This window comes from Phlebotomus papatasi, chromosome 1 (genome assembly GCF_024763615.1).
Source record: "Phlebotomus papatasi isolate M1 chromosome 1, Ppap_2.1, whole genome shotgun sequence".
NCBI classification, from domain to species: Eukaryota; Metazoa; Arthropoda; class Insecta; order Diptera; family Psychodidae; genus Phlebotomus; species Phlebotomus papatasi.
The window spans coordinates 34,636,248-34,664,203 of NC_077222.1; the positions used below are offsets into that span (position 1 = coordinate 34,636,248).

The 27,956-nt window shown below is 36.8% G+C and overlaps 3 protein-coding genes across 6 annotated transcripts in view; 2 read left to right on the forward strand and 1 right to left on the reverse strand.

Moving 5' to 3' along the window:
* The window catches only part of LOC129798925 (flotillin-2), a 217,030-nt gene that overhangs the window by 70,297 nt on the left and 118,777 nt on the right, over nt 1-27,956 (reverse strand). The window lies entirely within an intron of this gene.
* Nucleotides 12,519-14,747, forward strand: LOC129798917 (glucose dehydrogenase [FAD, quinone]-like). Its single transcript, XM_055842419.1, has 3 exons — nt 12,519-12,802; nt 12,861-12,994; nt 13,052-14,747. Exons 1-3 carry the CDS (start codon nt 12,649-12,651, stop codon nt 14,633-14,635), a joined length of 1,872 nt encoding a protein of 623 aa, XP_055698394.1. The 5' UTR covers nt 12,519-12,648; the 3' UTR covers nt 14,636-14,747.
* On the forward strand, nt 15,811-18,053 carry LOC129798920 (glucose dehydrogenase [FAD, quinone]-like). The gene is made up of 3 exons (XM_055842423.1): nt 15,811-16,038; nt 16,099-16,232; nt 16,301-18,053. Exons 1-3 carry the CDS (start codon nt 15,885-15,887, stop codon nt 17,864-17,866), a joined length of 1,854 nt encoding a protein of 617 aa, XP_055698398.1. The 5' UTR covers nt 15,811-15,884; the 3' UTR covers nt 17,867-18,053.

Here is a 27,956-nt window from a genome sequence, read left to right on the forward strand (position 1 = left end):
GTCTGGCATTAGAGAGAGTACCGCGACTGCATTTCTAGTTCCCGCAATGAATCGGCCTAATTTACATGTCGTTAAATATGCTCACGTTTTGGATCTCGTGATCGACAATGGTGTGGTTTCCGGTGTTAGGATGAACTTACGAGGAGAACAAGAAATAAAAGCATATGCAACAAAAGAAGTGATTCTAAGTGCGGGAGTAATAAATTCTCCACAAATTCTAATGTTATCTGGAATTGGACCGGCTGCCCACCTTCAAGAAATGAAACTACCGGCCATTATGAATCTCCAAGTTGGAAAGAATCTGCAAGACCATACAACGGTCCCAATATTTTTCAAATCAAAAGGCGAGCCTGTAAATCCTAGTGATTTACTACGAGCATTTTTCCAATACTTGACAACACATACTGGGTATTTTTCCCATCTTGGAACACTACACACCTTTGGTTATGTCAATGTTCACGATCCTTTTGCAAAGTATCCTGACTTTCAGTACTGTCACGTAGCATTTCAGAGAGGTCAAGTGGATGGTATTATGACCTTTTTTAGAACTGTTGGTTATGTTGAAGCTTTGGTTGAAGCTGCCGGAGCTGCAGTCCAGAATTCTAATATTCTTGTTATACCTATAGCTTACTTAACAGAGAAGTCAAGAGGAGAAGTATTGCTCAGAAGTGCTGAACCAACTGAAAAACCACGAATTATCGCCAACTATTTATCAGAATATTCCGATATAGTGGCATTTATAAAGGCAATTCGGTTATACCTGCAATTCTTGAATACCCAAAGTTTTAGATCAGAGGAATTTGAATTAATGGTAATTCCGATTCCTGAATGTGATATACTAATCTTCAATAGTGATGAATACTGGGAATGCTACTGCCGATACATGATTACAACTATCTATCACCCGGTTGGAACTTGCAAAATGGCTCCTGATTCAGATCCAGGTTCTGTTGTTGACTATAGACTGAGAGTTAAGGGCATCAAAGGATTGAGGGTCATCGATGCTAGCATTATGCCAGTTGTTCCAAGAGGAAACACTAATGCACCAACAATCATGATCGGTGAGAAAGGAGCCGATATGATTAAAGAAGATTACGGTTATATTGCGTAAAATGAGAGATCTGTCAGCATTTGAATTAATTATTTTAAAATATTATATGTGTGTTATAAGCTAACATTTGCTAAGAACCATTATAAAAAACATATTTCTTCACGCCTTATGCACAACGCACAATAACTTTTGTTTAGTAAACATGTATTTAACGTTTCAATGAGAGTGAGTGAGATCTAGATCTAGTCATCTCGCTCATTCTCATGGGAAATTTTGAAAACAGGTTTACAAACAAAAGTTATTGTGCGCTGGTCATTATATAAAAATCATTTAACGACTGTTTTTTTTATAAAACCTCTTGTAAAATCGTTAATTTTCGAAAATCATGCGTGAGTGAAACTTTCCGACCATCCTCTACAGATGCATCACGATAAACATAAAATAACAAAATTAAGTTTTGTCTCTCATTCATTCATTCGTTTTCCTTTTACATACAAACACAAAATATGAATTTGTGGGTGAGTGAATATTTTTGTGCAAAAATATACAACAAATTTGCAAACACCGCACCGGATCGATTTTAGTTTCAGTCAATAGTTAAGTCTTGGAATAAGAAGGTTCTTAGGAAGATATTTTGTAGTTGGAGGACATATCAGTATACAACACAGAAGAATTAAGTATCTAATAAACACAGAAGTTTATTGTAGATTGATTACTCAGAGACAGTTTTACTTTAAAAATAGGATTCTCGCTGCAAAATGAATAGTTTTACTTCGCCATGTGCAAGCTTAAGTACCGGAGCTGTAAATACATATCTTTCACTCCTTGTAAATTTCTTATCCGTTTCGCAATGTTCACTTTCACCACCGGAAATGTGGCCAGCAGATTACGGAGACATAGCTACCAAAAGAGGTATAGTTTTATAAATTTTCAAAAAATAAAAATAACGATGATTTCTGTGTTAAAGGATTCGAGGAGTATGACTTCATTATTGTGGGTGCCGGTTCGGCTGGTTGTGTCCTTGCAAATCGTCTCAGCGAGAATCCGAATTGGAAGATTTTGTTTCTCCAAGCAGGAGGAGATCCTCCAATTGAATCAATGGTAATTGATAAAGTACAAATAACAGTAGTAATTAAATAAACAATTTATGTTCAATATAGATACCGAGACTTGCCTTCTCATTCTTCAGAACTAATTATGATTGGGGCTACAATGAAGAAATCTCAAATGTAGCAAGTTTATACAGCCTGGATGGAAGCTATAGGACAGGAGGAAAGATGTTAGGTGGATCAAGTGGAATAAATACATTATTTTATGTTAGAGGAAATGAAGAGGATTACAATAGTTGGGAAAGACTGGGTAATCCAACTTGGGGATGGACAAAAGTTCTGCCCGTTCTGCCATACTTTAAAAAAGTCGGAAGGAAATCGCGATTTTGAAATAGCAAATGCTTTTGGTGCACACTATCATTCGACGGATGGACTTCTTTCTGTTGAACTATTTAATAGTTCTAACCCGCTTAGCATAGAAATCATAAAAGCTGCCAATGAATTGGGAATTAAATTTGTTTGAGATATTAATGCCAATCAGCATATTGGATTTACATTATCACAAGGGACTATCAAGTCAGGAGTTCGAGAAAGTGCAGCAATTGCCTTTCTAATTCCAGGTAGGGGGAACTGGGGCAGTAGTAAACAGGGGTAGTTGTAAACACTGTGATTTTTTCATTAATTTTAAGACTCCAGAGGATAAAACCCATAAGCATTCATAGATACCATGGGGATGTATGCACACAGATGAATTGGTCAATAAAATCCTAGTACTTTAAAAATAAAAATCATTTTTCTCGAAAATGTTAATATTTCGATTATTTTGGTCATTTGGATTTCCACCTAGAAATTGAGAACTGTGTAAAATAATCGATATGTAGCAATACCAGTTCTTTCCTACAACCTTTAGGGTTATATTAATGTATTTACTAAAGATATTGAGATTCTCAATTTTTTAAAAGAATTAACAATTGGACAGAAACCAGCATTTTGGGGTAGATGTAAACAGGCAATTTTCCTGTAATTGTAGATGTCGTGAGTATAGAATAAATGGCAGTTTTTTTTGTTTTCATGCGAAATTTCTAATTAATTGACTACAAAAAAATTGGTGGCTCTGTCTTCAATAAAAAGTCACATGATGTCAAAATATAGGGAAAATCCATTGAAAAATGTCTTTGATTTGCATGCTTTTAGTTTTTTTTTTGATATTTTAATTATTCTTTGTTAAAAGTGTAGTGATTTTTTGAAAATATACAGTCTTTATATATCTCTGAAGTAATTAAAATAATTGAAAGTGGTGCAAAGTTAATTTGAAGGGTGGAAAAAAGAGTGTTTACATCCTCCCCAGAAAGTGTTTACTTCTACCCCAGGTATTTTGTGAAAAGAGAAAAATGCATAGTGACACAAATTTTATTTTTATAGAAAACTCAATTGTTTTCCAGCATCCGCATTACCCTCGATGAATTGCCTATACCCAAGCGTAAAACATGAGATAAGAAAAATTTTCCAAAAAACCACTGTATGCTTGGAAAATCGCCTCAAATATGCATCTATCGAAAATGGTTACATGTGCCCCAGTCTCCCCTATGTATCGACCTAATTTGCACGTCGTTAAGCACGTCCATGTTTTAGATCTTGAGAGAATTTAAAGTCTATGCAAGAAAAGAAGTGATTCTAAGTGCTGGGGTTATAAATTCACCTCAAATTTTAATGTTATCGGGTATTGAGGAAGCTTCCCATCTTAAGGATGTGGGACTTTTCGTAATTCGAAATCTTAAAGTTGGTAAAAATTTACAGGATCATCCATATGTACCTCTTTTCTTTAAAATGGACAAATCAAGTGCAATAACCGTGACTCTACATAATTTTGTCCAGAGCTAGTTTCTCTACCTGACACAATGATTGTGTCACCTGTGACCCAGAAACAAAATTTTGATCCTCTCATCCTTAATGGCGTCTACACATTAGTAGAATTTTTTTAAAAAAAAATGCCTTTTTAAAGAAAATTTCCCCTATTCTTGTAAGCAGAAATGTCTTAAAAAAAAAGACATTTTTAAAAGGCATTTAGGGCAAACTACTCTCCCTTCGAACGTTCATGCCTATTATGAATATAAATTTATTTTACTTTTCCTAAGAGATTTCTACATGATTGTTACATAATTAGCAATAATTTATAATAAGCTAACTAATATTTAATAGAAATGCTTAAGTCTTGGGAGTACTTTCCTCTAAAGTTTTTTTTTCTTTTTTTTTAATATTTATCGCATACCAGCTAAAAGATAGGAGCCTAACAATGTCTCATAGAATTTTGATCAATTTATTATTATTTTAATAATGTGTATCAAGTCTTTATCATATCATCTATAAACTTAATCTAATTAAATTTATTTTTCCTTCTGATTATTATCCGGATCATAAATTTATCGTAAAATTAAGCCTCATCCAATAAGCCCTGTTCTCCTCTAAAAATTCTTTAGAGAGTGAATGATAAAATGCATAAATAAATCACTTATTAGCATACTGGTTTCACCCAACCAAGTTCTTTGACATCTGAAAATTGGTCAGTTAGAAATTTAGTTGGGTTCAAATTTTCGAAGAAGCAACATCTCAATTTGTGATAAGAGTTTTAAAATTAAAATAATTTGTGTAATAATTATAATAAATTTTAACTAAAAATTGTTTTAAATTTGCATATTAATAAATTGACTGTTCATCCTATCATATTCAATTTATACTGCTTCTCTACCGCACGAAAAAAAAACTATTCGCTATGAATTGTTGCGGATCATCTTGTGCCAATTTAAGCACAGGAGCCGTCAACCAATACCTCTCAACAGTCATCAATTATTTAACTATTGCACAATGTTCCATATCACCTCCAGAATTATGGCCAGCAGATTATGGAGACATTGCCATAAAGAAAGGTCTTTCTTACATAAATTGATTGTTTTTGTTACATTTTTGTTACAAGTTACTATTTTATAGGGTTTGGAGTATACGATTTCATAATAGTGGGTGCAGGCTCAGCTGGCTCCGTAGTTGCTAATCGTCTAAGCGAAAATTCAAATTGGAAAGTTCTTCTTTTAGAAGCAGGAGATGATCCACCAATTGAATCTTTGGTTAGTACGTATGTCCAAAATTGCTGAAAAATAGTAATAGTTGCTTTTTGCAGATACCTGCACTACTCGTAGACTTATATGAGACAAAGTATGACTGGAAATACTACATAGAACCATCAGAAAAATATAGCATCTATTCTGGTTACTGGCCAAGGGGTAAGATGCTAGGAGGATCAAGTTCAATGAATGGAATGCTTTATGTCAGAGGAACGGAAGATGATTATGACAATTGGGAAGCACTCGGAAATCCAACTTGGGGCTTCAAAGATGTTTTGCAGTACTTCAAGAAATCAGAAGATAATCATAATCCAGAAATAGCAAAAGCCTTTGACGGTTATTACCACTCTACTGATGGCCCTATGTCAGTTGAACTCTTTAAGAATAATGCAACAATGAACATGGATATAGTTCAAGCAGCTCAAGAGTTGGGATTCAAATTTGTCGAGGATATTAATGCAAAAGAACATATTGGAGTTACATTTTCTCAAGGAACTGTGCGATCAGGAGTAAGAGAAAGTACAGCTAAAGCTTTTCTAGTTCCTGTAAAAAACCGTTCCAATTTGCATGTCGTTAAAAATGCTCATGTCCTTAATCTTGAAATTGACAATAATGGAGCTGTATCTGGTGTAAGAATGAACCTACGAGGGCAAGCGGAACTGAGGGCCTATGCTGGGAAAGAAGTCATACTTAGTGCAGGATCTATCAATTCTCCGCAAATTTTAATGTTATCTGGAATTGGACCAGCGTCTCATCTTCAAAAACTTGGTATTCCGTTGATTAAAAATCTTCCAGTAGGAAAAAATTTGCAGGATCATCCAGCAGTGCCTCTTTTAATAAAATTTACTCCAACGACAATCTTTTCTACACAGGATTTATTAGAGACCTTTTTATTGTATCTAACACAACATGCTGGATATTTGGCAACTGTTGGAACACTTCAAACAATAGTAAATGTCAATGTCAATGATCCTTTATCAAATAATCCCAATTTCCAGTACTTTCATTCGTCATTATTCCAAAAAGGACAGGTTGATACAGCAATTGCTGTTTTCAAAATACTTGGTTTTAATGATTTCATTATTGACATTATACTAGAAGAAGTTCGACAATCAGATGTTCTTTTAGTGTCAGTAACTCACGCATATCCTAAGTCCAGAGGAAAGATTCTACTGCGAAGTGCTGAACCAACGGAAAAACCACGTATTATTCCGAATTATTTAGCGGAACCTTCTGATGTTGCGGACTTTATTAAAGCAATTCGTCTATATCTAAAGTTCTTGAACACTGAAGCTTATAGAAAGCACGATGCTGAATTATTTGTAATTCCGATTCCAAAATGTGATCTTTTGAGTTTTGGAAGTGATGAGTACTGGGAATGTTATTGTCGCCATATGATTACAACAATTGCCCATCCAGTAGGTACCACAAAGATGGCTCCTGATAGCGATCCTGATGCTGTTGTTGACTACAGACTAAGAGTCAAGGGTACTACTGGATTGAGGGTCATCGATGCTGGCATTATGCCAGTTATACCACGAGGTAATACGAATGCCCCAACTATCATGATTGGAGAGAAAGGAGCTGATTCAATTAAAGAAGATTGGACTTTTAAAAATTGAGCTGCTTAATTATAAATTGTTTACCTATCACAACTTATTGGATCGATTAATCTGAAGATTGAATAAAGGCAATGTTTGTCCATTATTATAATTTCAATGTTTTCAGTTGTGTTTTTTCTTTGATTAATATTTCAATAAAAGGTAACTCAATCCAACGATGAATTTTCCATTCTGTCACGGCTCAAGTCTTACTGGAACCTGGGGCAGTTTCAGGATTGTATGGTTTTGGAAAATATTATTAGGATAAATAATTTGTATATGAAAATTTTCAAATATTTAATACCTAAGGGCCTTGACAGACCTGAGGATTAGCCGAGAAACGGCTTAACGTAATTATATTAGAAATAATGGGTAAAATACATTTCCATCATTTTCCACTTAAGTGGTTTCTTGGCTTAAGTCGTAAGTGTGTCTAGGGCATAAGAGAAACTAGCTAGATTTAGTAAACTTGAACATATAGTTTATATTTGCTTGTCCAGTTAAAAAAAAAAAACAATTTCCTGAAATCTTCCCAACTTTGTCTAATAGCTACTTCTGCACAAAGAAACAGTTTGTGGTTTGTTCTTTCCAAAAAAATTATAAGAATACCACAAAACAAGCACAGTGGCTGTTTGGATCTTACAAAGAATCAGTCTTAAGTCGTAGATTTAATTTGTGCTTCTCTACGCTCCAATCTTATGGATGACTTTCACTTTACATAAGAATTCCAACAAAAAATTTTAAGAATGGTCATAAACTGCAATAGTAGCTTTACAAAGGCAATTAAAACATTTACACTCATTATAAAAAAAAATGTACAGCTTAAGAGCAGTGATAAGTGAAAATAAGCTTATGGCAATAGAGATTATTTACAGGCAACATTGAAGTACCAGCTACTTGGTGTGCTTGTTGTAACCGAAAATGCGTGAAAATTCCATTGTAAATTGCATTGAATGCAAATTAGTTGTAGTGGATATCATGTACAAGACCTATGAGGCTCAATACTTATACATAACGAAGTCGGTTATCTGAAAATTAGAAAATCTAAGCTACCGTAAATGCGGGTGACTGTCCCCTGCTGGTGACTTTGACACCTCCCTGTTTGTAAGCTTTTCTTTATTTATAGAACTTAAGAATGGTATTCATCGATCCGATCTACCATGTCTGATCGGTAAGGACCATCCTTAAGTTCTAGAAATAAAGAAAAGCTTACGAGCAGGGGGGGGGGGGTGATAGAGTCACCCGCAGGGGACAGTCACGCACGCTTACGGTACATTTTTAGAACTATGGTTTAGGTTTTATACGAGCTACCAACTTAAGACTTAGTCATATGTTTTAATTTCTTTCTTTTTTAACCAGTCGAAATTGTTTTGAAGATTTGGGCTTAAAATAGGATTATTAAGGACCTTAAGGGCAAATAATATATTAGATTCTGAAGAACCCATTGAACAGGTTACCATTTAGACCTTCGAGAACTAGGCTAAACTAGGCTAGTCTAAAGACGATCTAGGTTCACATCTGAAGTTTATTCATACAGCCCAACTGTTGTATTTCTCAAGAAAGCAAAATTTTTGGAAACACTTAGACTTTAGGATTGTATATTAAGAAGAAATGATTTAACACCGATTTTGAAAAATCATCGTAATTACTTGGTCTTTAGAAAAGCCCAGGCCTTCAGGAACTGGACTAAACCTCTAGGTGAATAACGCTTTAGGTCTCACGTTCATTAATTTTATATTGTATGATTTATAATCTACACTGAGTGAGTGAAATCCGAAAAAGTTAAAAATGACATTCCGGGAATGTTAAATTTACCCTGCAGTATTGATCCAAAATCGGTGTAAATATTACCCTTTTTAGGTGTATTAGGTTTTAAAGGTACCCTTTTTCATGTTAATTTTACCCTTAATAAGGTGTAAAATTAACATTAAAAATGTTGATATATTTTTACACCTAAAAAGTGTTAAAGTTCCGAGGAAAAAATGTTAATCGCACCCTCTTTTTTTTCTCAGTGTAGACATTTCCAACTCAGTGCTAAAGGTCTTAACTTAGTGCTATAAGGTAATGAGGATATTTAAGAAACTTTAACACTTCCTCATACCAATTTTTCTTTATGGATATTAAATTATATTCAAGTTCAATGTTATTATACTTTTTGAAAATAGCTACTATTTTGTTCAATTCTAAGTCATAGAAAAATCTTTTCCTGCTTAGGCCAACATCATGCGTGATTTAAATACTTCGCTCTCTAAAAGAAAATCAGTTTTTTTAAGTGTACATTTACGATCATTTAAGACTCATCTCAAGAACGGCTATAAAATAAATTGCTATTATTCACCTTAGCAAACATTAAGAACTCAAGTTAACAATCAGTATAAGCTAGATCACAATAGCATAACTTCAGTTAGTAATATCTTCTCAGAACGTCATAACTTTATTGTTAAATGTTCCACTTTATATGAAATACGTGTAATACGTTTTGTTACATTATTATTAGTATAGCTTCCATAGAAAATCTCCTCACTTGGTTTATTGGCGTAGAAGTTAATGTAGTTGTCTTTCGCAAAATATAAAAAAAAGACTTTTTTCAAGTGGCAACATTTCATATACAATACCTCATCAATAATTAGATCAAAAATAATTTTAAAAAAAATTAATAAAGAAACAGGAATAAAAATGGACTGTTTAACCCCAACTTGTGCGAATAATAGCATAGGAGTTGCTAATCAGTTTCTTCCTCTAGTCCTTAACTACTTAACTCTATCACAATGTTCAATTTCCCCGTCAGAATTGTGGCCGACGGATTATGGAGATATCGCCATCAATAACGGTTTTCAAAAATATCATTAAGGATCAGGACGATTTTTTTTTAAATAGATTGCGTTTTTCAGGTTTTGGAACATACGATTTCATAATAGTAGGTGCAGGGTCAGCTGGCTCTGTCGTGGCTAATCGTCTAAGTGAAAATCCAAATTGGAACATACTTCTTATGGAAGCAGGAGGAGACCCACCCATTGAATCATTAGTAAGACATAAAATGAAACTTAAAGTATGAAAAACTGAAAATTACTTTTTTTCGTAGATACCAGGGCATTTTCCATTTATTGCAAAGTCAAAATACGATTGGGTATATTATAGTGAACCATCGGATAAGTACAGTATTTTTACAGGCTACTGGCCACGTGGAAAAATGCTAGGAGGATCAAGTTCAATGAATGGAATGCTTTATGTGAGAGGAACGGAAAGTGACTATGACAATTGGGAAGCACTTGGAAATCCAACTTGGGGCTACGAAGATGTCTTGGAGTACTTTAAAAAATCAGAAGATAATCATAATCCAGAAATTGCAAATGCCTTTGAATATTATTATCATTCTACTGATGGACCTTTGTCAGTAGAACTCTTTAAGAATAATGCAACAATGAACATGGATATAGTTCAAGCAGCTCAAGAGTTGGGATTCAAATTTGTCGAGGATATTAATGCAAAAGAACATATTGGAGTTACATTTTTACAAGGAACTGTGCGATCAGGAGTAAGAGAAAGTACAGCTAAAGCTTTTCTAGTTCCTGCAAAGAACCGTTCCAATTTGCATGTCGTTAAAAATGCTCATGTCCTTAATCTTGAAATTGACAATAATGGAGCTGTATCTGGTGTAAGAATGAACCTACGAGGGCAAGCGGAACTGAGGGCCTATGCTGGGAAAGAAGTCATACTTAGTGCAGGATCTATCAATTCTCCACAAATTTTAATGTTATCTGGAATTGGTCCAAAGTCTCATCTTCAAGCAATGGGACTTCCAGTAGTTAAAGACCTTCCAGTAGGAAAAAATTTACAAGATCATCCAGCAGTGCCGCTGTTCATTACGTTTAAATCTCCAGGAGATTTTTCTCCGGATGATACGATAGAGGATTTCATCACTTATTTAACCGGACGTGATGGAGAGTTATCCACAACAGGACTTTTACAAACATTATTAAATGCCAATATCAATGATCCTTCTTCAAATGATCCTGATTTCCAATACTTTCATGTAGCATTCTCTAAGAAAGGTGATGTAGACAAAATTAATGCAATTCTGAATTTGCTTGGACTAAATGATAATATTATTAACATTGTAAGTGAGGAACTGAGTCAAAGTGCCGCTCTTTATGTGGACGTGACGCACCTGTCTGAAAAGTCCAGAGGAGAAATTCTTTTGCGAAGTATTGAACCAACTGACAAACCACGAATTATACCAAATTATTTAGCGGAACCCTCTGATCTTGAGGATTTTATAAGAGCCATACGATTGTACCTTAGTATCTTACAAACTGAAGCGTTTCAGAATCTCGAAGCCCAATTTTATGCTATCCCAATTCCAGAATGCGACATTTTGGATTTCGAAACTGATGAGTATTGGGAATGCTATTGTCGATACATGATTACTACACTTTACCATCCTGTAGGAACTACAAAGATGGGTCCTGACAGCGATTATGATGCTGTTGTTGATTATAGACTAAGGGTTAAGGGTACTACTGGTTTAAGAGTCATCGACGCTAGTATCATGCCAGTTATACCAAGGGGTAATACAAATGCACCTACTATTATGATTGGAGAGAAAGGGGCTGATTTTATTAAAGAAGATTGGAGTTTCTAAAATTAAGTTAATTATAAATTATAAGTAATTATTCATTGTTTTGTTGGCTTTGGAAAATTTGTCAAATTTCTTGTCAAGTATTCAAAATAAAATATAAATATATAAATGATTCAAAATAAAATATAAAAAAAACCGAAGAAAAAAATGTTTTCATTACCAACCCTTTGGTAAAACCACAAATGTGACATTCTACAACATTTAGAAACACAATCACTTCGTGTCGAGAGCTTTTACTGTAAGTCTTCAAAAATATTATTTCCATTTTCGAAATTTTGGTATAAAAAATTTTGAAATGACTATTTTCACTTTAAACTGTTGAACTCTCCTTAGGTCTGACCCGACCGAACTAGACAAGCATTTATCTTTTGTCAGTTCACTTTTGTTTGATGAGGTTCTTAGACCACATCCACTAACTGATATCGTCTATATATTTTTCGTACACATTGCAATTATTTAACAAATACTTCTAAATGCGAAATTTAATTTTCATTTTAGGAAAGAACAAAGTATATAAATCTCTTAAATTTATTAAACATTTCTTAACAAGGGGAAAGCGCGCTGCCTTCGGACGACTCTAACTTCGGACAACTCAATTTTTTTCTATCTTCTTAATGGATTTGTGACATGGATCTGTTCATGATGTTTGAGGCGTTAGACTAGCTATTGAAATATGATATTAAAGTGGGTTAAATTGTTAAATTCATTAAATAGATTTTGAAAAAAATTGAACTGATCGAAGCTTGTGTTGTCCGAAAGTAGCGTGCTTTCCCTTACTTTCATTTTTGTTTACTTAAGCTCAAAGGCCATAAAAGATGTTTTTATTCGTCTTCTCAAGATTTACCACTGCACGAAATTATACACATTTCATAATTATCTTTTAATGAACCTGGTACCAGAATTTGTCTTTTTATCAACCGAGTTTATTAAACAATTATTCATAATTTATCCTAATTCTTTGCAAAATTTTTATATGTATACGGTCATAAGTACACCTGTCAACTTAAAAACTGATAAGATTACAGTAAAGAACAAGAAGTAATGTCCATAAAAGCTCACAACGAGTTATTTAATATTAACAATCTCCTCGAGTTATTCGGACTATACCGTACAGAAGTGAAGCAAAAATTCAAGAAATTCTAACTATTCCTTTTAACTAAAAACGTAAATCACCCAGGAAAGTTGTAAAAATATGGATTGTTTAACCCCACCTTGTGCGAATAACAGCATAGGAGTTGCTAATCAGTTTCTTCCTCTAGTCCTTAACTACTTAACTCTATCACAATGTTCAATTTCCCCGTCAGAATTGTGGCCGACGGATTATGGAGATATCGCCATCAATAACGGTTTTCAAAAATATCATTAAGGATCAGGACGATTTTTTTAAATAGATTGATTTTTCAGGTTTTGGAACATACGATTTCATAATAGTAGGTGCAGGGTCAGCTGGCTCTGTCGTGGCTAATCGTCTAAGTGAAAATCCAAATTGGAACATACTTCTTTTGGAAGCAGGAGGAGACCCACCCATTGAATCATTAGTAAGACATAAAATGAAACTTAAAGTATGAAAAACTGAAAATTACTTTTTTTCGTAGATACCAGGGCATTTTCCATTTATAGCAAAGTCAAAATACGATTGGGAATATTATAGTGAACCATCGGATAAGTACAGTATTTTCACAGGCTACTGGCCACGTGGCAAAATGCTAGGAGGATCAAGTTCAATGAATGGAATGCTTTATGTGAGAGGAACGGAAAGTGACTATGACAATTGGGAAGCACTTGGAAATCCAACTTGGGGCTTCAAAGATGTTTTGCAATACTTCAAGAAATCAGAAGATAATCATAATCCAGAAATTGCAAATGCTTTTAGAAATTACTATCATTCTACTGATGGACCTTTGTCAGTAGAACTCTTTAAGAATAATGCAACAATGAACATGGATATAGTTCGAGCAGCTCAAGAGTTGGGATTCAAATTTGTCGAGGATATTAATGCAAAAGAACATATTGGAGTTACATTTTTACAAGGAACTGTGAGGTCAGGAGTAAGAGAAAGTACAGGTAAAGCTTTTCTAGTTCCTGCAAAGAACCGTTCCAATTTGCATGTCGTTAAAAATTCTCATGTCCTTAATCTTGAGATTGACAATAATGGAGTTGTATCTGGTGTAAGAATGAACTTACGAGGACAAATGGAACTGAAGGCCTATGCCAGGAAAGAAGTCATACTTAGTGCAGGATCTATCAATTCTCCACAAATTTTAATGTTATCTGGAATTGGTCCAAAGTCTCATCTTCAAGCAATGGGACTTCCGGTAGTTAAAGACCTTCCAGTAGGAAAGAAGTTACAAGATCATCCAGCAGTGCCGCTGTTCTTTACGTTTAAATCTCCAGGAAACTTTTCTTCGGATGAAACGATAGAAGATTTCATCACTTATTTAACCGGACGTGATGGAGAGTTATCCACAACAGGACTTTTACAAACATTATTAAATGCCAATGTCAATGATCCTTCTTCAAATGATCCTGATTTCCAATACTTTCATGTAGCATTCTCTAAGAAAGGTGATGTAGACAAAATTAATGCAATTCTGAATTTGCTTGGACTAAATGATAATATTATTAACATTGTAAGTAAGGAATTGAGTCGAAGTGCCGCTCTTTTTGTGGACATGACGCACCTGTCTGAAAAGTCCAGAGGAGAAATTCTTTTGCGAAGTATTGAACCAACTGACAAGCCACGAATTATACCAAATTATTTAGCGGAACCCTCTGATCTTGATGATTTTATAAAAGCCATACGATTGTACCTTAGTATCTTACAAACTAAAGCGTTTCGGAATCTCGAAGCCCAATTTTATGCTATCCCAATTCCAGAATGCGACATTTTGGTTTTCGAAAGTGATGAGTATTGGAAATGCTATTGTCGATACATGATTACTACACTTTTTCATCCTGTAGGAACTACAAAGATGGGTCCAGACAGTGATTATGATGCTGTTGTTGATTATAGACTAAGGGTTAAGGGTACTACAGGTTTAAGAGTCATCGACGCTAGTATCATGCCAGTGATACCAAGGGGTAATACAAATGCCCCAACTATTATGATTGGAGAGAAAGGGGCTGATTTTATTAAAAAAGATTGGGGTTTCCAAAATCAAGTTAATTATAAATTATAAGTAATTATTCATTGTTTTGTTGGCTTTGGAAAATTTGTCAAATTTCTTGTAAGTAAAGGTGAATGTGGTCTGATTCAAAATAAAATATTAAAAAAAACCGAAGAAAAAAAAACGTTTTCATTACCAACCCTTTGGTAAAACCACAAATGTGACATTCTACAACATTTAGAAACACAATCACTTCGTGTCGAGAGCTTTTACTGTAAGTCTTCAAAAATATGATTTCCATTTTCAAACTTTTGGTATAAAAAATTTTGAAATGACTATTTTCACTTTAAACTGTTGAACTCTCCTTAGGTCTGACCCGACCGAACTAGACAACCATTTATCTGTTTTCAGTTCACTTTTGTTTGATGAGATTCTTAGACCACATCCACTAACTGATATCGTCTATATATTTTTCGTACACATTGCAATTATTTAACAAATACTTCTAAATGCGAAATTTCATTTTCATTTTGGGAAAGGCCAAAGTAGGGGAGACGGGGGCAAAACTTGTCAAAACGCATATTTAATTCTTTCACGAGCTCTGAGAAAACTTGAACGTTTTATAATGACCATATTCTTACAGGAAATTCACTGCTCTACTACATTGCAGAAGACTTCCTCTATCTCGAAAGAAAAGTGATTTTCGAATTATTTCGTAAAAGTCGATTTTGTGGAGATTCTCAAAATTGCTGATGTTGATATTAAAATTGATGCAAAATTAATGCTGATATAATATTAAAGTGGGTTAAATTGTTAAATTCATTAAATAGATTTTGAAAAAAAATTGAACGGATCGAAGCTTGTGTTGTCCGAAAGTAGCGTGCTTTCCCTTACTTTCATTTTTGTTTACTTAAGCTCAAAGGCCATAAAAGATGTTTTTATTCGTCTTCCCAAGATTTACCACTGCGCGAAATTATACACATTTCATAATTATCTTTTAATAAACCTGGTACTAGAATTTGTCCATTTATTTTTATCAACCGAGTTTATTAAACAATTATTCATAATTTATCCTAATTCTTTGCAAAATTTTTATATGTATACGGTCATAAGTACACCTGTCAACTTAAAAACTGATAAGATTACAGTAAAGAACAAGAAGTAATGCCCATAAAAGCTAACAACGAGTTATTTAATATTAACAGTTTCCTCGAGTTATTCGGACTATTTTTTTACCGTACAGAAGTGAAGCAAAAATTCAAGAAATTCTAACTATTCCTTTTAACTAAAAACGTAAATCACCCAGGAAAGTTGTAAAAATATGGATTGTTTAACCCCACCTTGTGCGAATAACAGCATAGGAGTAGCCAACCAGTACCTTGCTCTGGTCCTTAACTACTTAACTCTATCACAATGTTCAATTTCCCCGTCAGAATTGTGGCCGACGGATTATGGAGATATCGCCATCAATAACGGTTTTCAAAAATATCATTAAGGATCATGATGATTTTTTTTAAACAGATTGGTTTTTTCAGGTTTTGGAACATACGATTTCATAATTGTAGGTGCAGGGTCAGCTGGCTCTGTCGTGGCTAATCGTCTAAGTGAAAATCCAAATTGGAACATACTTCTTTTGGAAGCAGGAGGAGACCCTCCAATTGAATCATTAGTAAAACAAAAAATACAGTGAATTCTCGTCGGAATTATTTAATATTAAAAATATATTTATTTATGCAGGTACCAGGGCTTTTCCCAACTTTATCAAAGACAAAATATGATTGGGAATATTATATCGAACCATCGGACAAGTATAGCGTCTTTATGGGCTACTGGCCAAGAGGAAAGATGTTAGGAGGATCAAGTTCAATGAATGGAATGCTTTATGTGAGAGGAACGGAAAGTGACTATGACAATTGGGAAGCACTTGGAAATCCAACTTGGGGCTTCAAAGATGTTTTGCAATACTTCAAGAAATCAGAAGCTAATCATAATCCAGAAATTGCAAATGCTTTTAGAAATTATTATCATTCTACTGATGGGCCTATGTCAGTAGAACTCTTTAAGAATAATGCAACAATGAACATGGATATAGTTCAAGCAGCTCAAGAATTGGGATTTAAATTTATCGAAGATATTAACGCAAAAGAACATATTGGAGTTACATTTTTACAAGGAACTGTGCGATCAGGAGTAAGAGAAAGTACAGTTAATGCTTTTCTAGTTCCTGCAAAGAATCGTCCCAATTTGCATGTCGTTAAAAATGCTCATGTCCTTAATCTTGAGATTGACAATAATGGAGTTGTATCTGGTGTAAGAATGAATCTTAGAGGGCAAAAAGAATTGAAAGCTTATGCCAGGAAAGAAGTCATACTCAGTGCAGGATCTATCAATTCTCCGCAAATATTAATGTTATCCGGAATTGGTCCAGCATCTCATCTTCAAGAATTTGGTATTCCGGTGACTAAAAATCATCCAGTGGGAAAGAATTTACAAGATCATCCTGTAGTTCCACTGTTCATTAAATTTAATTCAACTGGTGGCTTTGTTGCAAGCGACTTGTTAAAGGATTTCATAACATACTTAACGGACCATAATGGGCTGTTCGCTACTGTTGGTACAGCTCAAACTGTAGTAAATGTCAATGTCAATAGTCCATTATCAAAGAATCCAAATATTCAGTTCTTTCATCCAGCGGTTTTTAAAAAAGGTGAGGTCGACACAGCCATTGCATTTTTTAGATCGGGCGGTGTAAAGGAAGAAATCATCAACACTTTAGTTGAGCAAGTCCGTCAGTCAGACATTTTAGTAGTGGCAGTTACCCACGTATCCGAGAAGTCTAGAGGAGAGGTTTTACTGAGAAGTTCTGTACCTACTGATAAGCCACGAATCATAGCCAACTATTTAGCAGCATCTTCTGATGTTACTGACTTCGTCAAAGCTATACATTTGTACTTGAAGTTCTTCCAAACTAAGGCTTTCAAAAAGATCAAAGCACAACTTTCTCTACTTCCCATACCACAATGTGATGCTTTGATCATCGGAAGTGACGCTTATTGGGAATGCTATTGCCGGCATTTGACTACTACACTTTATCATCCTGTAGGAACTACAAAGATGGGTCCAAACAGTGATTCTGATGCTGTTGTTGATTATAGACTAAGGGTTAAGGGTACTACTGGTTTAAGAGTCATCGACGCTAGTATCATGCCAGTTATACCAAGGGGTAATACAAATGCCCCAACTATTATGATTGGAGAGAAAGGGGCTGATTTTATTAAAAAAGATTGGGGTTTCCAAAATTAAGTTCACTATAAGCAATTTTGTTTTTCTGACTTTGGAAGATTTAATGTAACGTAAAGTGGTGCTTATATTCAAGAAGATTTCTGTTTTATAAATTAAATCGCTCCTTGATTTTTTTGTTGTAAACATAAAATTAGTTACTAACGTAATTCTTTTTTTAAATAAAATATTAGGTGTTTGGGGATAAAAATTATTTTAATTTTTTTTGTTGTTGTAATTTTTAAGATCCAACAGTCAAAATACTTTTCTAGGGTTTTGCATAACAGAAAGGGAAGTATGCGGTAAGTTCAAGCACCTTAACTTTTATCCTGACCCTTTTACAAAATAAAAGTTTAAGCTTTTATGTCCTGTTCTTTTGATTTGAATATCAAGTTTCAATATCAATATTGATTTGAATATCAAGACTTGGGAAGTTTGAAAATTGATTAGCACGACACTAATAACAGTTCTATTGATAAAAGCAGGGATACAAGGATATAATTCGAAAATGCTTACGGGGTATGGCATTTAGTCTTTAAGTTCGAGTATGGGGGTCTCAGTGGCGCAATAGGCAAGATCATTGGCTCTTGGGCGGACGAGATCTCTGACTGGACTCTCACAGTTGTGAGTTCGAGTCCCGCCCAGTGCAAAAATCTGAATGTTTAGAAGAAATAAAAGACATTTTCACTGTGATATAACGTAATAAAAATTCACCGCCTCTGCCCAAAAAACTCCGGGAGCATGGAAGAAGCATCGACATCACGGGAAAGGCGCTCCTGAGCAGTCTACACATGGACTTAGCGGATTCTTCCAACACGGGATACAACAGCAGCAATATAACATGATTACATTGTAACAAGTATTCCGACACGATTAATAATAAAATAGTTCGAGTATTCTTCAATGGTGAGACGCATTGAAATCCCTATTAAAGCGTGTCCCCAATTTAACTTCCAAGTTTTCGATATGAAGTTAGTCACAATAGGAATTGAGTTTTGTTTTGATTTTTTTATGTTTTAAGAGAATTTCGTCAGCTTTTCATTTCTGAAAAAACATCGAAAAAGGTTGTGTTTTGGCTGAGAAAAGTGATAAAAATGGAGAACCTGCGCAAAATGATCGTGGACACGTACCTAAAGAATCCAAAAGCGAAGCTATCGAAAGGATCAAGCAGAGACAAGCAGAGGCAAAGTGCCAAAACGTGGTTGAGAAATCTGAGTGATCGAGTTTTGAAAGGCTTTCACGGATGTATTTTGATGGACGACGAAACTGTCGTAAAAGGTGAATTTACTCAGTTACCCGGCCAACGGTTTTACACGGCGAAGACTCGTACGAGTGTAGCCAGCAAGTAAGGTTAAAAGAATACGACAAGTTCCCGAAGAAATATGTGGTTTGGATAGTAATCTGTTCTTGTGGACGTCGCAGCGAAGAATTTTTCATGACCGGGACGATGAACGCGGATATCTACATTAACGGCTTTTGCCACTGTATCAAAGCCACGACATTCCTCCTCTATTTTGGCCTGATTTGGCATCAGGTCATTACGTGAAAGCCACCCTGGAATGGTTTGCCAACAACAATGTCAAATATGTAGATATGAAGGTCAACCTGCCCTGCACTCCAGAAGTCCGCCCCATTGAGAAATACTGGGGAATTTTGAAGGAAGACTTGAAGAAGAAGGCTAATCCAGCCAAAAATTTGCAGGACTTCGCACGAAAGTGGAAGAAAGTCGTCAGAGATCGTGGGAACGACCTTGTCCAGAGCCAAAGAGTAGGGAGTAAAGAAAATGGTGCGAAATTTCGCGGAGAAACCGCTTGAATAAAAAAAACCATAAAGTGGATTTGAATCACAATGAAATATCCTTTCAAGAAATATAAAAAGTATTTTTATATGTATTATGGTAAATTAAGCTAATTCAAAACCTGCTCCAAATGGAAATTTTTCGCTACTCCAAATGGAAACGTCATTGTTTTCACGATAAATACAGTACCAAATTATTATTGGATGTACTTTGACCAACCTTAAAGATATTCAAAGGTGTAATGAATTAGCCTCAATTTCCCCTATACTTTCCCTCAGCCTTGTCCTTGACCTCACCTTAAAGATATTCAAAGGATACGAATTAAATAGAATTCCTTCTCTACTTTCCCGATGGATTTGTCCTTGGCCTCACCTTTAACGAGAAATATGTACTTATTAATCCGTGGTCGCAAGGACCAGAAAAAATTTTCCTTCACGGTGAGAGAAGCCTTCCGGACGCTTAAAATCGTTGCCTTGTTCCCGCACAATCTGGCTTCTTCCTCTCTTCCTTCCAGTCTTCCTGATCGCGCAATAAAAATCACCTTTTATCCTTTTCCCACCACCGATATATTTTTTCCACAAATCACAATTAAACTGACAAATTTTCTGATTAACCTTTTTCGCTCACAGCCACTTGAAGAGTAATCAAGGTTAGAAGAAGGGCAGAGCAGCATGAACTTTTTGTATGAAAAATTTTTACAAAAAAAAGTAACGTGAAGTTGGCTGTGAAATAGATTTGAAATTTAAAAAATTGAGCAATTTAAAGTTAGGCATTGAATTTATGTTGAAATTTTGAATTGAAATTTTTAAATGAAATAAATTATTGAATTTTTTAATCAATTTCCAACATCCTCCCCGGGTTGGACTGATGCATCTGATGATGATGTAGCACGTCCAAGGAATCCTTCGTCTGTTTGCGGAAGCCTTGCAATTTTGGTGATAGGGCGTTTGTATATGCCCCGATTGGTTTTAATACGGGCTACCCGAACTAATCCATCAGTCCCAGGGTTCAGGGACTCCACTTTCCCCAACACCCACTTGGATCCTTCCTTGTTAGATTCATCTAGTAGGAGGACCAGTTCTCCAGCTTTGAGGTTTTCTCTGGTGATTTTCCAGCGAGGTCTCTGCTGCAGTGTGTTGAGGTATTGAAGACGCCACCTTCTTCCAAATTCCTGAGCCCGCAGCTGACATAGTTGCCAGTAAGTTTGGCGGTTTTCAGGAATCTCTGACAGATCTGGATTGGGGGGTGCATTCCCAGGGACACCAACTAAAAAATGTCCGGGTGTCAGAAAACTCTCTTCGTTGGGATCAGGAGACATCATGCATAGAGGGCGACTATTGAGGATTGCCTCAATTTGACATAAAACTGTCTGGAGCTCTTCATACGACAGTGGGGACGAGCCTGTGGCACGCACAAGATGGTATTTGGTGCTTTTGACACACGCTTCCCATAATCCGCCATGGTGTGGGGAAGCTGGCGGGTTGAAGTGCCAGACTATGCCTTCACCTTGCGTGCCATCGGTTAGTTCTTGTTGAGAGCACTCCTGTGCTAAGAGTCGTCTCAGCTCATTTGCGGCTCCCGCAAAGTTCTTTCCACCATCGGAGTAGATATGTCTGGGGGTAGTACGTCTTGCCGAGAACCGCCTCAAGGCAGCCAAGAAGGCCTCTGTTGATAAAGAGGTGACCAATTCCAAATGAGCAGCCTTGGTCGCCATACAGACAAAAACTGCTATATAAACCTTCTGAGTGCCCGTCTTTCGTGAGTGGGCTCCCCGGGTTGCGGACGAAAGCATTTGAAGTGGCCCCGCGTAATCAACACCGGTGGCCTGAAATGGTCGAAAAAGATTAACCCTATGTTCCGGTAAATCTCCCATCAACTGATCTAGCGGTTTAGGTTTCATGCGGTAACATTTGAAGCACTCATGCACTACTTTTCTCACTAAATTTCGTCCTGCCACTGGCCAGAATATTTGTCGCAGGGAGGCAAGTAGTAGGGTAGGGGCTGCATGCATCTGTTTAATGTGTTCATTGCGTGCTATTATGAGGGTAAGTTTGGATTTTGGGAGTAGGACTGGATGCCGGGTTACGAACGGCTCATTAGCTTTTCTCAATCTTCCGCCCACTCTGATCAATCCATTCCTATCCATAAACAATGCAAGACCAGTCAATGATTTGAAGTCTGGATAGAGTGGCCTACCATCAGCTAACCGTGAATAAACTTCGGAGAGATGCTTTTGTTGGTCCAACTTGACAAGACAGAATAAAGCTCTTTCCATCTCTTCCGCGTTCACAGATAGTCCTGACCTCGGAATTGGATTATCACGAATATAGGCAAATCGCAATGAATAGGCAACAATGCGTTGGATCTTAGCAAAGGACGAGAATTTCTCTAACAAGGAATCAAGTAGTTGATTTTCGAGAACTGACGTTATTAGATAACATCTTGCCTCTTCCGGAACAACTTCCGCTGTATGAAATGGTGCAGGCCAACATGATTCTCCTTCCTGCAGCCAGTCAGGACCTCTCCACCACAAGTCACTCTTTTCGAGTTGGGATGGACTTAGACCCCGAGAGACAATATCAGCCGGATTCTCTCCGGTCACCACATGACGCCATTGTTCCGGAGAAGATAATGCACGAATTCGTTTTATTCGATTGGCAATAAATTGTTTGTATGAATCTGGTGGGCTGTTGATCCAATGGAGTACGATTGTTGAGTCACTCCAAAATTGAATAGCATCAGGTTTTATAGCGTCCCTGAACTTAGCGATCGTTTCAGTGGCTAACAAAGCTCCACAGAGCTCTAATCTTGGGACTGTCAATTCCTTTAAGGGAGCTACTCGGGATTTTGACAAAAGGAGACATGAGTGGAACTCGTTTTCGCATTGAGTGACAGCGTAAACTGCAACTCCATATGCACGGATGCTCGCATCGCAGAAGGCATGAAGTTCGAGGCGGAGTGGTTTAGGAAAAATGGAAATCCAACGGGGAATAGCGATATTCCTAATTCCTTGGAGACCAATAATAAACGCCTTCCATTTTTCCCGGACCTCTAAAGGTACTGGTTTGTCCCAACCCGACTTCATTCTGTGTAAATCCTGTAGCATGATTTTAGCTTCCACGATCACAGGTCCCAGCAACCCAATTGGATCAAACAATTTTGCAATGGCAGACGCCATGTTTCTCTTGGTTTTAATATCTTCAGACACTTCCACTGGAGATTGAAATTTGAACTCGTCTGTTAGGGAGTCCCAAGTTATTCCGAGTGCACTCGTTGTGGGACAGTCAATGGTCACAGCCTCAGGAGAAGATTGTGAAGTAGATTGCGGACACAGTTCTGGATAGTTGCCTACCCATTTTGTGAGGAGGAAGCCTCCACGGAGAAGAACTTCCACTAATTGCTTCTGTGTCTCCCTAGCTTCCTCAAAAGAAGAAGCAGAAAAAATGCAATCGTCCACATAAAAACTTGAGCGGAGAACTGAACTGGCCAAAGGAAACTCTCCCTCATGGTCATCAGCCAATTGCATGAGTGCTCGGGTAGCGAGAAATGGGGAACTGGCGACTCCAAAACAGACTCTGGAAATTCGATAATCACGAATGGGTTGGTCACGTGATTCTCTCCACACTAACCTCTGGAAATTCGCATCTTCAGGATCCAGGATCAGTTGAAGATACATTTTTGAAATATCCGCAGTCATTGCAAAAGGACGGAGACGGAATTGAAGCAAGATGACCGAGAGTTCGGGTTGTATTGTGGGGCCTATCAACAACAGGTCGTTTAAACTATAACCCGATGAAGTCTTTGCGCTAGCATTATAAACTACCCTCAACTTGGTGGTCAAACTTGACTCCTTCATAACCCCGTGGTGTGGCATATAAAATGAAGGTGCTTCAAGATCCTGAGGGGGAACCAGTTCCAACCATTTCCGATTCATGTAATCCCTCATAACATCTACATAGAGCGCCTTGAATTGGGGTTTGCGATCAAATTGTCTTTCGAGTGCCAAAAATTGTCTGATGGCTTGTGGCCGAGAATCTCCCAATAATTCAGGACTCTCTCGAAATGGGAGTCTCACCACAAATCGACCATCTGGACCTCGTGTGTGGGTTTTTACGAAGTGTGCCTCTGCTTCCAGTTGGAGATCTGTGACCGAAGGCTCATCTGGCAAATCTTCGACTTCCCAGAATTTTCGTAAGATCTCATCCAGGTTAGAATTCATGGAAATGACGTCATTATGGCAAACATAGCGTGCTGGAGGAGGCGGATTTAATTCACCCACAACTACATATCCGAATGTGGTTTCCCGGAGGTGTGGTAGACCACTTCCGAGACTGATGGTATCAGCCAACAGACTACTCCAGTACGCATCCCCACAAACTAGAAGATCTACAGGACGTTGAACATTCCACAATGGGTCAGCCAATGGAACATTTGAGGGAATCTGAATAGCACGTTCATCAATTGGCCAGTTAGGAATGTTGCCTGAGATTTTTGGGAGAATGTAACACTCGAAACTATAGGACTGATCATTCCTTTTAGAGAAAATGGTTGCCGTAACCTTGTGTTTTACTGGGTTCACTTGACTACCTACACCCAAGATTGTAATGTCCGATGGGGTTCTCGGAAGTCTGAGCCTCTGATACAAATTTGTCGTCATAATGCACACTTGTGCACCACTATCCAACATCAATCGACATGGGATTCCATGGTGATCCGACGTAAGAATGTCAACTGTGGCGGTAGCGAGGAGCACTTTCGGAGCTGTTGAGGTGCATTTAGAGGGATCCGTAGAAGCCGGAAGAGTGACGGCAAACTTTGATTTTGGAGGGTCGGATGACTCAGAATGGAGCTTGGGTGTGGTATCAGGAATAGGATTTGTGGGCGGTTTTTCGGACGCCGGCGAATCGGCTGGAAGCTGGCCCACAAATTTATCATGAAGCAGGATATTGTGCCGCCCCTGGCATTTCTTGCACTTATAGAAAGAACAAGTGTTTGTAGGATGTGGGGACAGGCAATTGCGACACAAATTAAGTTTCTTTACTACTTCGAATCTCTCATCAGGTGTTTTGGAAATAAACTGTGCACATTTGTACAGTGGATGAGGTGACTCGTTGCAACATCGGCAATTTGATGCTGCTGCAGAAGCATGAAAGGCTGATACCTGCTTCTTTGGTTTGGTAGGTTGTGAGCGGGAATTATTGGTAGTGAGTTTATTGGAAATATTGGTGGCGTTTGTGGCATCTCTACATCGCTGATTAAGGAATTTTCGGAACCTTTCCATTGTTGGAATTTCGCTGCCGCACTCCCGACCCCATAAAACCCTCGATTCTGAATCCAACTTGTCTAATGTATACTGAATTAGCCACGGATCGCGATTTGTGACCTCAATGGCATCTAGGGCTGATATGGATTCAGATAAAATACTGGATATACGACGGATGGATTGTGGGTCATTGGAGGTGATACTTGGCATATTATAGAAAGTCCTAATATGATCAGCGACAATTTCATGCTTTAACTCGAACTGTTCTATCAACAGTTCCCATGCCACGTCCAGGTTTGCATTAGTAATGGGAAGGTTTTTTATGACGGACAATGCCTCACCAGATAAGGCAGATTTGAGGTAGTCAAGTTGTTGGACTTTTGACAGGTGAGGGTGTTTCATGACGCTGGATTGGAACCTCTCCTTAAAGGGAATCCACTCACTATACTTTCCACTGAAGGTGGGCATTGCAATTTGGGGGAGTTTTGTGGGTTGGGCAGAGTCATGCAAAACTACATCTCCATTTCTACTCAAATTGTTACTATTATTGAGGATACTTGCGTGAGTTGAGAGTGTAGTGATGAGCTGATTCACTTGCTGTTGACTCTGCTCCAATGTCTGCTGGCTTCGTGTCATGAATTCCTTCATGAATGAAAGGAATTCATCCTGATTGGGTCTTGGAGATCCTCTGGAACCCGATGGAACATGGGTGAGCATCTGCGTGAGTCTCTTATAGATCGCATCGCATTTGCTCAAGAAAACCTCCCTTGCAGTTTCCTCCAGATCTCTCTGTTCTAAGTCTCTTTCTTCTTCGATGATTTGCCCCTGCGCTGCCACATATCGTGTCCTCAATGTGGCAACTTGTTCCATTTGAGCCTCAATGACGCTTCGTTGCATGTATTGGAGATCAGCCTCGCTGATACCCTTCAAAAAAGACTCGACCCGAATAAGTGCCTGCACAACTCCCTCCCGAACCTGCTTGGCCATTGTGAGTGGATTGATGACCGTTGGAGAAACCGTTGGAGCGATAGCTGATTGAGTGCGATGGCTCGATGACGGACCAGAAAAATGGATGTACTTTGACCAACCTTAAAGATATTCAAAGGTGTAATGAATTAGCCTCAATTTCCCCTATACTTTCCCTCAGCCTTGTCCTTGACCTCACCTTAAAGATATTCAAAGGATACGAATTAAATAGAATTCCTTCTCTACTTTCCCGATGGATTTGTCCTTGGCCTCACCTTTAACGAGAAATATGTACTTATTAATCCGTGGTCGCAAGGACCAGAAAAATGGATGTACTTTGACCAACCTTAAAGATATTCAAAGGTGTAATGAATTAGCCTCAATTTCCCCTATACTTTCCCTCAGCCTTGTCCTTGACCTCACCTTAAAGATATTCAAAGGATACGAATTAAATAGAATTCCTTCTCTACTTTCCCGATGGATTTGTCCTTGGCCTCACCTTTAACGAGAAATATGTACTTATTAATCCGTGGTCGCAAGGACCAGAAAAAATTTTCCTTCACGGTGAGAGAAGCCTTCCGGACGCTTAAAATCGTTGCCTTGTTCCCGCACAATCTGGCTTCTTCCTCTCTTCCTTCCAGTCTTCCTGATCGCGCAATAAAAATCACCTTTTATCCTTTTCCCACCACCGATATATTTTTTCCACAAATCACAATTAAACTGACAAATTTTCTGATTAACCTTTTTCGCTCACAGCCACTTGAAGAGTAATCAAGGTTAGAAGAAGGGCAGAGCAGCATGAACTTTTTGTATGAAAAATTTTTACAAAAAAAAGTAACGTGAAGTTGGCTGTGAAATAGATTTGAAATTTAAAAAATTGAGCAATTTAAAGTTAGGCATTGAATTTATGTTGAAATTTTGAATTGAAATTTTTAAATGAAATAAATTATTGAATTTTTTAATCAATTTCCAACAATTATATTTATATATTTTTTATACAACAGTTTCATTATTTAGTTAATTTTCCTCCAAATGAAGCAAAAATCCATTCATATTCACAAATTTTAATTTGTTAATTTCTCAGAACAATTAAAAATGTACCTTTTCACCATCGAAATTTTTATCGATCGAACATGTTTTCCAATAAAAAAAAACACAATGAGGTGACGTTTATTCGTTTTGTTTAACATTTAATGTCACATTTCTGGCTAATTTTAGTTAAATTAAGTGCTAATCTTTATTGTTAACGGTACGTGAAGTTTTCAAATGAAATAATTACCTATTTCGTGAACAAAAAGGGTTTTTCTGAAGTGTCTGCAAATGCTTCAATAGGAAACCCCGGAAATATGATTTTTTTGGAGAGAGTTTCTTATTGTTTTAGATGGAAAAGGAGAAAAAACCAGGAATAAGAACAAATTCTGCACTCAAGAGCAACTCAACAAGGTTTTGGAAGCCTTTCGTCGCGATTCCACTTTACACTGTTTGTCTCCAATTAGAAACTTTCCCTTGTCTCCATTTGGATTAATTTGTTTCCAATAGAAGCATTTTGCACTTGTGTGTTTTTCTTGTATTTAAGAAGTTTTCAAATTATATCTAAAGAATTTTCACTAAACAGTAACATTCTAGAAGAGTTATGGAGCAAATTTATTTAATTCTCTTCAGAAAAAATATGAACTTAAGTGTTGAATCTTCTGTCAAAGTTAAAGCGTCTGGATATGGTTTTGAATTAAGACATTTACCCTATAGTTTTTTAATGAGAGTCATTTGTCTTCGTGGGATTTAAATCTGGGACACGCTCTACTTAACAAAATCGAATTCTCTATTTATTATTTTAATTTTATTTTTTAAATATATTTTTTGTAAGAGGGCATGTCTCTTTGTTATATCAATGAATGTTAAATGTTATGGTAATTGAGATTTATCCATACTATCCATATACCCTTTTTACTGTGTAATCTAGAATTCTTGCTTATTAATTTTTTCTATCGTCACTATAATATTGATCTTTTTCTGAAAAATTTAGTGACCGCACGCACAATTAGTTATTAAGATATCATCATTTGTATTACCAATTGTACTAATACATA